The 12,989-nt window shown below is 37.1% G+C and overlaps 1 protein-coding gene across 1 annotated transcript; it reads right to left on the bottom strand.

Annotated features, from left to right (window-relative positions):
• Positions 1-3,084: 3,084 nt before the first annotated feature.
• LOC126599759 (myb family transcription factor PHL7-like) lies at positions 3,085-9,428 on the bottom strand. The gene is made up of 6 exons (XM_050266198.1): positions 9,000-9,428; positions 4,860-4,936; positions 4,730-4,772; positions 4,576-4,633; positions 4,335-4,404; positions 3,085-3,777 (listed from the first exon to the last, which is right to left on the bottom strand). The coding sequence occupies exons 1-6, from the start codon at positions 9,211-9,213 to the stop codon at positions 3,367-3,369; spliced, it is 873 nt and encodes a 290-aa protein (XP_050122155.1). The 5' UTR covers positions 9,214-9,428; the 3' UTR covers positions 3,085-3,366.
• Between the last annotated feature and the right edge of the window lie 3,561 nt (positions 9,429-12,989).

Below are 12,989 nucleotides of genomic sequence, written 5' to 3'. Positions count from 1 at the left end.
ATAAGGTTTAAAAAAAAAGAAAAAATCTCCAAATCACTTTTAACACATTATTTATTTTCTTAAACTCTCAAAACTCCGCTCACCCTCAATTGTAGAACAAAATCCTAACCAATGAAACTACAAACACGTTGATTGAGAAAAATTAATTTTGACGAATGGAACACGAAATCGACGTTTTGGAAGCTTCAAATGAGGTAAGACCTCATATATTTCATTGTTTTGTGATTGTATTTTTATTTTATTTATTTTGAGAACAAACATCGGTATTTATTTAGGCTTGATTATGCTTACCACTATACCTGCGTTACTTAAGCTATAAGCTTGTGTTATTTAAGCCTTTCTAATGTCCTGCAAATATTTATGGGTTATGATAACCTGCGTTATTTAAGCCTGCCTATAGCAGGTTTCATAGGAGGCCTTTCGTTTGCTAAAGCTGTGTTCTGTTTAGCATCTCCTGCTTTCTTTTCAGTTACATTTAACATGTATCTTGAAGCTCCTAGTTTTCATGCTTCTCTATAGTTTAGTTGTATCGAAGGATATTTTGTTTTTTGTTTTTTTTTTTGTTGCAAGTCTCCTTTTACCGCAGTGGTGAAAATATGTTGAGCCCTTGCATGACGGCATAGGTTCGAATTCCGTTGGTAGATAATCTAACATTTAATCTAACAAAATCTATCATATGACAAAAAAGAAAAGAAAAGAAAGGATATTATGTTTTGTCCACACGAGTTCAACTACATATTTGACATAGACCTTACATCATATTCTTTAAAATAGTGGTAGTTTTTTGTTCCCTTCTTTTGTCATCATTTTACGTTGAAATGTTCTTATCCTCAGTTGAGGGAGACTCCTCGATAGATCGCCATTACTTGACTTTGAAATGTTCTTTCTTGACTCTGGGATGACCATTACTTCAAAATTACAGAAATAACACTATTTGGATGTGAAGAATGTAGAGCGTGTAGAAAATGTAAGATGTATGTTGAGTTTGTGAAGTGTGAGGGTATTATAGGAAAATATGTGAGAGTGTATTAAGACAATTTTTAATTGAAAAAGTAAACATAAGATGCAAACATGGGATGCATGATGTGAAATTTAACTAGCACTCAAATTAAACCCTCTTATTGACAATTGTAATAAAGATGTAAGTAGGGATCGTTCTAGGCCGGGGATTAGGAGGTGATTGCTAATCTACTTAAATTGACTCAAAAACACTAAACTAGGCTTGAAAACACTTAACTAGACTCAAAGAACTCAAAACAAACTAAAAAGACTCAAAATAATACAAAACAATCAAATAGACTCAAACTAGACACTAGAGGGTGAATTGGACGAAAATTGATTTTAACTTGACTCAAAACACTTAAAAACACAAATTGGACAGATTCTAACTTAACATAGCAAAGTAAAGGGGATTGGGTTTTTGACGAATTTAAAGTAAAGACAAGTAAATTAAAAACTTAAGCAAATTTAGCACGAATTTGGGGGAAAATATGGGTGATTGGTTAGCTAGAGGATTCTTCTCCACACATGACACACTTGCATACAAATCGATTTCCAGTTGCTTTTCCAATAAACCATGAACCTCAACGCCCCAGATTAACCGTGAACAGTACTAATTAACCCTCAGATTTTCCTTAAGTCATTGAATTGGATGGACAACGCATCAGCAACCAAATTATTCTTCAATAGTTCCCTACATAATAACATAATAGAGATACAATAAAAAATCATTAAGCTTTGTCAAAATCATAAGCATTCACAAGGCATTCGTAAATATGACAGCATGATATTCTTGCCAGGAATTCACTTAACACGATTGTGACTAACAACCTTCACTACTTGTGAATATAAGTTTATAACTATTAGGTGGAATTCCCTTATATTCTAGCATCAAATCCTTGCATGCAAACTAATTGTGCACCCTTAATCAACAAACAAGAATAAGTTCTGAATCAAACAGTTAAGTAAATTGCATTCACGATTCATGAAATCACAACTGGAAGTAATCGATTCATATTGCTAATATGTTCATGGCTTTGAATTTCTCCCTAACTAAAACGAGTTTAGCTCCTCATGTTTGCAATTAAACAAAGACAATTAAATTTAAACATTGAAATAACGGATAGAATACACCTAGAAACGCTCCAACAATCCAACATCTTGAATGGCAAGCACAGCTCCAGGGGTCTCCTCTCCTATCTCCTCGCAAAGCTGCGGCACAATGGGATGAATGTGTATGAGGGATGTATGGGACGAATTTGTGATGGAAGGTGGGTAATTTCTGAATGCTGCGGCACTTTATATTTATAGGGAGAATGTAAGGCACGGCTAGGGTGAGTAGGATGAGAATTAGGACTCCAAATCATCAAGGAATAAGGACTATTCAATTTCAAATTCCAGGGAGCAAAAGGATTGTTCTTTGTAGCAGGAAATACGACTTCTAAAAGGCTAGGTGCGGCACATTCTTAGGATAAGTGATAGGGCTTCTAGAAACCTGATTTGTAGGTATCCTAATCTGAAAATAAGTCTCCATTGCAGCTGGAATTAAGGTAGGATAAGATTATGATAGGATAAGATAAGATAAGGTTAGTTTGGATAAGAGAAGATTGGATAACGTTTTGGATAAAATAAGGCAGTTTGGATAATGTCTCATTCTTTTGAGCTAATTCCTTATCTTCAATGTCTTGAATTAATTTCTTCAACTCTTTAGCACATTCCTAGCCTCTCTTGAACTTCAAATTCGTCCATCCATCTTGCTCTACTCATAAGCTATCCATTTGATGCCCAAAACTGCTTCAAAATGCTCCAAATTGCACTTTCTTGCCAACTTTGTCATTTGGACCTACAAACACACGAAAATAGCTTAAATTACTATAATAAATAGAAACTAACTATGAAAATGCAAGAAAACAAGCTAACTAAGTCGCATAAATATGCTCCTATCAATGCATTCAACAATTTGTGAGATGGTAATATTAACCTTTTGTTAAACAAGCGGGATATGGATTCTTAATCCAACCGAAAAAAAAAACCAAAGTACAAATCCAAGAGATAGTACCTAAAACGGCAATAGCAGCACGCACATTTTCAAAGTGAAATGCAACAATGTCTTCCTGAATATTTGCAAAAACATCATCTAAAACAATCACTCGCTTCAACGTCGATGAGAGAACTTAAACTAACAAAACAAAATTATGTTTTGGGGAGTTGGAGCTTACATGCTACTTATACACTACAGAGGAAAATTCATACATTGTATAATTACAAATCGGTCGCATGTATATTTATGCGGTATACATAACATGGTTTCTAATTAATTGCACAATGCTGCTTCATAAACGACTACCAACAATGGTGATTCCTTCCCTATTGTTTTGAACCACACAAGGCATCTAACTCCATGGGCGATTTCTGCTCAGCACCGCCATCTCTTTCTTTAAACTCTGTTTGCAAGCCAAATCCATATCCGCCATCACTTCCATACAAGTCTCGATCCCACTGACCCACAAATTCGTTCTTCTGGTCAGCTTTTAGAGGCAGATTAGATGTAGCGCAACTGTCAGGCAACCCGTCATCCACCCTTTGTTTCTTATGGGGAGATGAGGGTGTGGCAAATGCATCTCCCTTTGTCTCAAACTGAGCTGGCTTCTGCTTATCCTCAGCTGATGGTAACGCATCTGACGCTTTGAGTGCACCACCAAGCTTTTGCTGCTCCTCAATGATCTTCTGCAAGTATTTGCCCTGAGCTTCTATTCTCATTTGCAACTGTCTTTGAACCTGAATCGGTTTTTCAGACATTAGTAAAATTCTTAGTATAGCCCACACGTCTAGACACAGACCAGAACAATATGACAATAACCATAACAATACATTGCATACATGAGCAGCTTATTACAAGCTTTTGTCATACTTAACACTTGCACTTGACATGCGGTATTGAAAGTCAGGGACCAAATCTATCGATTTTTAAAACTCAGGGACCAAAATGAGGAGTTGGATCAATGTCAGGGGTCATTTGTAATAAAACCCCTTCTTTTGTGTAATCCACGTGTCACCATTTCATTGGATTTGTAGGTCCCACATACAAACACAATAGTTGACGGAAACTTAACGGAAGGACCAATTGATGTGCGGTAATGAATGTCAGAGACGACATTGATTGATTGCGAAAGTGAAGGACCAAAATGATGAGTTTGATCAATCTCAAGGACCATTTGCGATAGAAACCCTTGATTTATTATTCTAGGAATGTATGGTGAAGTGAGAAGATTTTGTAGGCCAGACTGCATCCCTCTTCTAGCAATGTAAGGTGAAGCGAGAAAAAGAGACTTTACCTCAAGCTGTTCATGAAGACGCTTCTGAACTTCCATCTGCATCCTCAATGCCTCATTAATTTGCACTCCGCTGAGCAATTCAAAGATTTTACGGCATGTTAGATGCAGAGTCATTAATATGCATGAGAGCGATGATTTTGCAAGTAAAGAAAATGATGATATTGGTCATTAAAGCTTAAGAGACAAAAAGTGTTCATAAACAGATGTATAACCAATATAAGGTAAAGGAAAAGGTACCCACGGAGAAGAATCTGAACAAGAGAGGCTGTCTCCAGAACCCTTCTTCTCGTCCTTAGAACCTAAACAGTACTCCATTCAAATTCATATTTTCATTAGGTACAAACAAGTTTTCTATTGCTGAAATAAAATATATGGATGTAGGGAGAAGCCTTTACCATCAGCTGGAGACTCTGGCAGGTACTTTGCAAGTCGATACTTCTATACAAAAGAATAAGTGCACTGTTAAAAATAAGAACATATAAATCTCCCTAAATATGTAATATAGTGTAGCAAGGAAACCCACACCTGTAAATGGCTTTTCACATGATAAATAGTTAGTCCGGGAACACCCATCACTCTCAGAACACCTTTAGGTGTTGCCCCTAAAGAAAATTGGAAAAAATGAACATATGTGAAGTATATTAATTAGGATATACGAATGCAATTAGAAACACTAGTTTGAGTGGGAGCGGAAATGGAAAAAAAAATTCACCAATCCCATTGTTGTGGGACTGATTTGTCCCTTGGACTGCAAGCCACAAATGAAGGATTGGACAATTTAATCCAGTCCTACATTTTTTCTTGAGCTTGGAAAGCATGATTAGCTACCACACGTAAATCAAAACACATCCTCTTCAATAAGAATTAAAAATTTAAAGACATTCGATCCTTAACCAGAATTATGAATATAAGATCAAGCACTCATTATTATTTAATGAATCAAAGAGCAAATAGATGAAATAAGTAAACCACAGCTGAGAAAAAAAAAATGCTGGGAGAGCATTTATTTTTTCAATTTTTTTTTTCGATTTATTAACTCAAAAGAGAGGTCGCACTTGGTGCGATGGTAAGTGTCTTCGCCCATGAGCGGTAGGTCTCGGGTTCGAGACTTGGGAGCAGCCTCTCCATAAATGGGGGTAAGGCCAGCCGACATTCACCTCTCCCAGACCCTGCGTAAAGCGGGAGCCTTGTGCACTGGGTACGACCTTTTTTTTATTAACTCAAAAGAAATGTACAAGTATTCGATAAAGAATCAAAAGTTGATTTAGAAAACACAGAATCATTACACTCAAGTCTATGAGAAATATTCAAATGACCAATATCAATCAAAATTCCTCAAAATAAATTAACTGAAGGCAACAGCCATCACACAATAAATCCCAGTGAATAGTTAAAACCTCCTAGCCCTAGAAATTCAAGACAGGGTTAATTATACAATTAACTACCCACACGAATGTGTACCTTACAGTAAAACATGATAATTAAATTTGTTGCTAGACTATAGATGGTTACCCGTAGTAAATAATACAGAAGATATGTGAAGATGAGAAAAACAAAGGAATTAATGGTTCAACACAACTTCCTTGGCTCTTCATCAAACAATAAAAAACACGGTTATGCCTGAGTGAGTTTACTGCCAGCAATTTAACAAAGTTCTAACTACAATTTAACAAAAAGTACATCACAATAGCAAAATATCCACAAAAAAACAGTACTACAATTTAACAAAGTTCTAACTACCACATAGTGAAAAATAAAAATACGCTGGAGAAAAATAATTTAATAACTCTCCAAAAATTCTGACTTTGATTCAACCTAGGATTTTAAAGTGGACAAGTAAATAGAGTCAGTTACAGTATTAACAAACAAAGAACAATGTGAATATTTCCTTTTATTTCATAAGAAACATAATTAAAAGGTGTTGTTATTGAAACTCCAAAAAATTCATTGTGCACTCCTCATAAGAGTATTTTTCTTACAAATTTTGGAGCGCCAATAATAGCACCCTAACAAAACATTAAACATAAAAAGGAAAATTAATGAAAAGGGCTTCAAAACTTTGAATGTAATATATAATATAATTCATTTATAACACCTATACATACATATATTATACTCATAATTCTTGCTGATGACAGTTACCATTCAATGGCAGTACGTATGAATATAAGTGCAATTAAAGGATATTATATGGAATGAAATTAAGGTGAATTAATAAACTAATTCAAGATGGTACATATAATATGAAAAGGTGATGATGATAATAATTATCAGAGTGAGAGTTTTAATATTTAGGGTTTGATGTATGTAATTTGTGTCCTTTTCATTAAATAAAGTTATTAGGGTGCTTTTAGTTTTAAAAAAAGTTTAGAGAAGCCTTTTTCATTGAAGCTTTCTGTCTTTTTCATTAAATAAAGTTATTATGGTGCTTTTGGTTAAGAAAATTATCATAGAAGCCCTTTTCATTAAAACTCCCAAAATAAAACTGTACAAAATTATTGAACGAGGAGTCCACTTTCGAAAGAAAACTAATCATGAATCCTGCTGTTTAAAAACTGACAAAACAATGTGAATTGCAAGACAAAGTTATAAACTCTGACTTTCCCTTTAAATAAAAACAATGAGGACCTTTCAAACTTGAAAACTATAATATTCCGCAAGCATCATTTAATTACTGAGTAACTGGTAATGACATTGACAGTTCTATCAGTTGGAACTTTGCGCCACCCAGTCTACCAAGCAACAGCACGATAGAAAGTTCAACATGAAAGTGGTAGCTGAGCAGCAGGAGTAACTGCTCAATAGTGGTTTTCTTCTTTCCTTATTAATCTTAAAAGGCATGGTCAAAGTGCTCACAGGAGCATATAGTTGAGCAAGACCTAAGGAGGAACAGTTTCAAGTATGGTTGCAGAATCCTCCGCAGGCCCAAACACAAGACAAAGCAGAAAAATTAAGTGGCCGAAACAAACCTTTACTAGAACCTCCAGATCACATGTCTTTGGACTTATACAAGAGAATATAAGTTGGGTAGTATTTGCAGTACCCTGACCTATGAGGGAGCCACTAGAGTACCAATATACAAGTAGGCATTGAGGGGACAAGTGGAGGTCATGATCATAAAAGACAATGCTCCCCAAACAAACGGCCAATCATTCACAACCGGTCGAATGACCGAAGTTGCCTAAACAGAATGCTCTACCAATAGTGCAACTTCGTGCCCAGATTATAAAGATGATTTATGAGAAGTCCGACCTAGGTGAGAATCGTAAACTTAGAGAAGAACAAGATAATAAACGAAATCATTAAAAGAGTCAGTAGTGTGGACAGCCCTGCACTTTGTGATTGTAATGAGCAAAATAAACGTAATTTCTTTCAGTCAGAAATATTTAGAATGCATCCGGATCCTATGCTGTGACCATTGGTGGCCACAGTCATGATGCCAAAGGAAGAAAGTATCTTACTCAGCTCCAGCGAGAAGGAAGTGAATCGCTGGAATCCCACAGATTAGTCACTCTACTGCTTTCGGGTCCATAAGACAATAGCGGAGGTCACAACTGGTAGACTCCCTTTACTGCATAAAATTGATTAGGGAAGAGATTGGTTGCATCCAGTGCAAGGGTTCCTTCAACCTTGCACCAGATCATCATAAGTGGTTTCAGAGACCAAGAAAAACAAAAACCATTGTCATCAAAACGAGACCAACAATGAAAGAGGATGGCAACAATAGTCAGTACCAAACAGCCCATAATGTGCCGACTGTTCGAAACAAACAATAAGACGAGGACCCACCTAAATGGTTGTTCATATCTTAAAGGAAGTTGTGCGGCATGCGTAACTTCCGTGTTTTGCTATTGCAGTAAGGAGAATGTATAAAACAAAAACTTGAAAAGAACAACGATTTGAAATTGCTTTTAATTCCATTAGATTCTTCTCTTCCTCCATCCCTCCTCAACCCTCTGGGCTACCTCTTCCCCTCCTCAACCCCCTGGGCTACCTCTTCCCCTCCTCAACCCCCTGGGCTACCTCTTCCCCTCCTTTTCCCATACATTTCCCCCTATCTTTAACTAAAAACACAAGATATTAAAACCAGAAACATAGTGGCTATCAAAGAGGCCCAAAGCGGCCGAGTATGAACATGATTTGGATAAAAAAGGGCATGAATTCTTGTCATCGTATTAGAGGTTTAACAAATTTTCGAGGTTAAACTCCACAAAACAATTTGTCTATGATATTATATCTTTAGAAATCAACTACAAAGAAGGCAGAAATGAGAAAAAAAAAAAACAGGATAATTAAAAATTCTTCTAAAAAACTTAACCAAAACCAGTCGATCGATTAACGATTTATACGGATGATTACGACGTCCGAAAGGGATTTCTTCGATTAGTTCCCGAAGCATCTTGATTAGCTACATAACCTTTTATTCATAAATGAAGCCATATATCAAGCAAAATACAAGAAAAACCAGACCAAACTGAACCAATTGGCACAGAACTAAAAGAGTCACCAAACAGCACAATCCACTAAGGAAAAATTCGAGGAAACCGATTCAATTGAAGGACTGGTTCAATTTTAAGGAAGGCCATGTCAAAATTGCAATGGAAACAAAGGACATAAATATTAAAAAAACAGGAAATAAAACGTTACTGAAAAGAAAATACCCACTATCTGGTCCGCCAAGCTGAGAAATGGCATCGACGAAGCGGTCGTGGAGATCTGAAGTCCAGCGGAGCCGCTGCTTCCCGCTTCCCCCGCCAGAAGGCGTTGGACTTTTGGCGGAGGAACCGCCGCTGACAGCCCCGACGATCGCAAGCTCTTCGGAGCTCTGGGGTTTGTGCGGGACCAAGCTCGCCGTCGAGAACTTCTTGGCGTGATACATGTTCAAGACTCTGTCCAGTTACCAACACCCAATCGGGGAGAGAGAGGTGATCATAAGATTCTGCTGAGGGAGTTGAAATTGGAAGCTTATCTGTCTCTCATTGGACTTGGACTGGATTGGAGGCCTGCAATTTAGTCAAACGGCGCGTGTGGACGATGGATACACTACTAAGGTCGGGAGCCAGGACAAAAATATTTTCGTAATATTTGGCTCTGCCTTCTCAAACCCAAACCCTCTCACCCTTCCCTATCGGTGGTGGGGTTTCCCTCGTGAGAGATAATCAATCGTTTATTTTCAGCAAAAGTTATTTTAAAAGCATATCCAAAAATCATTAGCCATTTAGTTGTTTTTTTATTTTTATTTTTTTTATAATAAACGATATTATATACACTAAGGATATGTTTGTTGCGTCGGACTATTTCGGATTAAACTAGCTTCCGAGACTACGCTAGATTAACTTAGACTAAACTAAGCTGAACTGAATTAGTAAAACGTTTAGTGTAGTGACAGACTAAAAGAAGGATAATTAACTACTATAATATTAGACTAGCATATGGGCACACACAAAGTGTGTGAGAAATTTTTTTTTTTTAATTAGAGATATGTTATGATTACATGTAGGTGAAACTTTGAAAAAAAAAAGCAAAATTTGGTTGTGTGAAATTACATTTATGCTCCATATTTCTTATTCATGTTCTGTTTTAAGTAGAGAGTTAAACTGGTAATTTTATAGGATTTTGGTTGCAATGCAATGAGTGTTTTATTAATTAGTAGAGATTATTTAATACACATCTAATAATGTTTTATTATTAATTTAATAATATTTTATTCAAGCTTTTGCCCTTTTCTTCTAGGGAAATACCCAAACTGGGACAATTTCTTAAATTTGGGACATAAATAGGACATTTCAAATATGCACATGCAGTGCACAACAATTGGATACAAATAAGATTTTTCCTACACCTTGAAATGATCTAATTGCCCTTGTATTTAAACGGGTTAATTTGTCAAACCAAGTCAGCATTTCTTCCTCTTTGTTTGAAAATATGTGGCGTCCACTCCTTAGCTCCAAGAACCCTAACTCCAAATGGCACGACCCTCTTCCACCCCATTTCCGAACCGACACAACCTTTTCCACCTCATTTCCGGCCAACACAACCCTTTTCCACCCCAGTTTCCGACTGACACAACCTTTTCCATCCACTCTATATATTTAGGAGGTTTTGTGATGTGCATTTTCACATTCTTTCAAAATATTTGAAAAAGTTGTTTTCACCCCAGCATTTGCACATCCTTTCCATAAGATTTCAATGGCAAAATCCAAAAAGAGGTATGCTTTGAAATGAAATTTAATTATTTGAACCTAGGTTTTGTAAAATTGGGAATTTTGGGTCTTGGGTGCGAATTAGTGTTTTGTACAGTTAAGTTGTTTGATGTTAATTTCTTTGGGCATGTGGTTTAGAGGTTGGTGTAAATCAATTGATTGAAACATGTTCATCAATCCGTGCATACTGCGTGCATAATCTGTGCATGTCTATTTATTGGGTGCACTTGAATTTGGTTCATGAATTCGTTGAATTTGTGCCTCCTATATTTATATTATGTGCATATCCTTTTGATATTGCTGGAAATATTCGATTGAATTTTGTTCATGAATTGGTAGATACTATGTGCATATTCTATGCATATCATGTGCACTTGTTGATGTTCGCCATACTTGTAGTTGGTTGATGAACTATTTTAATTTGGGCAGACAATATGCATTTGATGTGCATATCATGTGTGCAGGCTTATCTTATTTAATTGATTTTCTTATGTTTTAAATATTGCAGGTCTAAAGTTAAATCTGCGCCTCCAACGGAACTTGTGTGTCCATCAGATGAGGTGTTTCCTACAACCATCTCTTGTCTGTCATATGCCTTGGGGTGTATGGGTAATATTAGAGGCTAATTTACAAAGGATTTACTGAACAAATTTGAGGCTTTTTGTTTCGGGCATTTGGTTGATGTGGATCGCATTGACTGGTTCGGGCAGCTCACCCATTACGATATCCTTAGGGTTATTAAGGATAAGGTGAGTGATGATTTTGTCTCTTTCCTTTTTGGGAACATGTCGCGACTTTCGGGAGCTGCAAATTTTGTTTGGCGATGAGACTCAATTTCAAAGAATTCCCCCCCAAAGAAAAGTGTTGATGCACAAAACCGGAGGTCTTAGTACAACGTAAATCCGACCGTGAATCTGCAATGAAATGTAAATAACACAAGATGTATCGTGGTTCACCCCAAGGTTTGGGCTACGTCCATACTGATTCTATTTATTTGAGGGAGAGAAAGCTCTGAGAGTGAGAGCGTTCAGAGGGAGTGAGAGGGCCTAGGAATTGGCCTCAGAAAATGGCATCTCCTAATTGTGAGGGTGATGGGTCCTTTTATAGAATAAGGACCACACACTTATTACATATTTGCCCCTTCCTTTATCACATAATTACATTTAAGTCCCCCGAGTATTTGTACGAGATCTAAATACGAGGCCCTAAATATGGTATAAACAGTAGTCCCCCAAGTCTTCAGTCAAGAGAGTCTTTTAGTTGGAGACTTGAAATTCAGTCCATGTGTGGGTCGAAGTAACTAGATGTTGTCTTGAACTGATGTTCGATATGAGGCGGTGGTTAATCTGAAATGATGCTCAACTAGAAATAGCACATGCTGCTCGGCTGCTCGTGGCTTATGTTGCCTTGGTTGGCTCGGCTTGTGGCGCTTGAAGGTGAGGGGGTCTCTTTTATAGAATAAGGGCTCACTCCTCAATACATAAATGATGGGCCAGAGTTGATGCTCGCGGTGAGTCGGTTGCTCAGTAGGCGGTGTTGCACTCTAATGAAGGTGAGGGAGTCCATTTTATAAAATAAGGGCTCGCTCCTCAGTACATGAATAATGGGTGCTCTCTAATGAAAGTGAGGGAGTCCCTTTTATAAAATAAGCGCTCGCTCCTCAATACATAAATAATGGGCTAAGTCCCCCAAGTATTTTTCATGAGGCCCAGTTAAGGCCCAATATATGGTGTATAGTGTAGCCCCTCAAGTCTTCGGTCAATAAAGTCTGTTGGCTGGAGACTTCAAATTGAATCCATGTATGGGCCGAAGTAGCGGTTGTTTGGATAGGGTTTTTGTATACCCTGCACTGAAGCTTTGTAGGTGAAGCTTTGCAAGTAAAGCTTTGAAGCTAGAGCTTTGTAAATGAATCTTTCGAAGCTGGAGCTTTTGTAAATGAAGCTTTTGAAGCTAGAGCTCTGTAAATGAAGCTTTTGAAGATGATTGACATGAGTGATGCTCATGAATGTTTATGTTGATTGACATGAGTGATGCTCATGGATGTTGTCATGAGTGATGCTCATGAATGTTAACATGAGTGATGCTCATGAATGTTGACATGAATGATGGTCATGAATGTTTATGTATGATTGTCATGAGTGATGCTCATGAATGTTTATGTATGAATGACATGAGTAATGCTCATGTATAATTTGGAGTACTGGGCGTACTTTTGATCACCTGGTTGGTGGCATGAAGGAGAGTACGGGTTGTACATTTCATCACCTGGTTAGTGGCATGAATGGCTAGTTGCCAAATGATATTAGAGTACGGGTTGTACATTTCATCACCTGGTTGGTGGTAATAGCGGCAGGTTGCCGAATAATTTTAGAGTACTGGGCGTACTTTTGATCACCTGGTTGGTGGTAATAGCGGCAGGTTACCGAATAATTTTGGAGTACTGGTGTACTTT

Source organism: Malus sylvestris, chromosome 14 (genome assembly GCF_916048215.2).
Source record: "Malus sylvestris chromosome 14, drMalSylv7.2, whole genome shotgun sequence".
Lineage (NCBI taxonomy): Eukaryota > Viridiplantae > Streptophyta > Magnoliopsida > Rosales > Rosaceae > Malus > Malus sylvestris.
This window is presented reverse-complemented; position numbering and strand designations above follow the sequence as displayed.

Bases quoted from the DNA above. Each gene is read 5' to 3' on its own strand.
- LOC126599759 (XM_050266198.1), bottom strand. From the start codon at position 9,213: ATGTATCACGCCAAGAAGTTCTCGACGGCGAGCTTGGTCCCGCACAAA. The intron at 4,773-4,859 runs GTGTGGGTTTCC...TCTTTTGTATAG, and splicing joins ATGTGAAAAGCCATTTACAG to AAGTATCGACTTGCAAAGTA. The intron at 4,634-4,729 runs GTAAAGGCTTCT...AGTACTGTTTAG, and splicing joins GCCAGAGTCTCCAGCTGATG to GTTCTAAGGACGAGAAGAAG.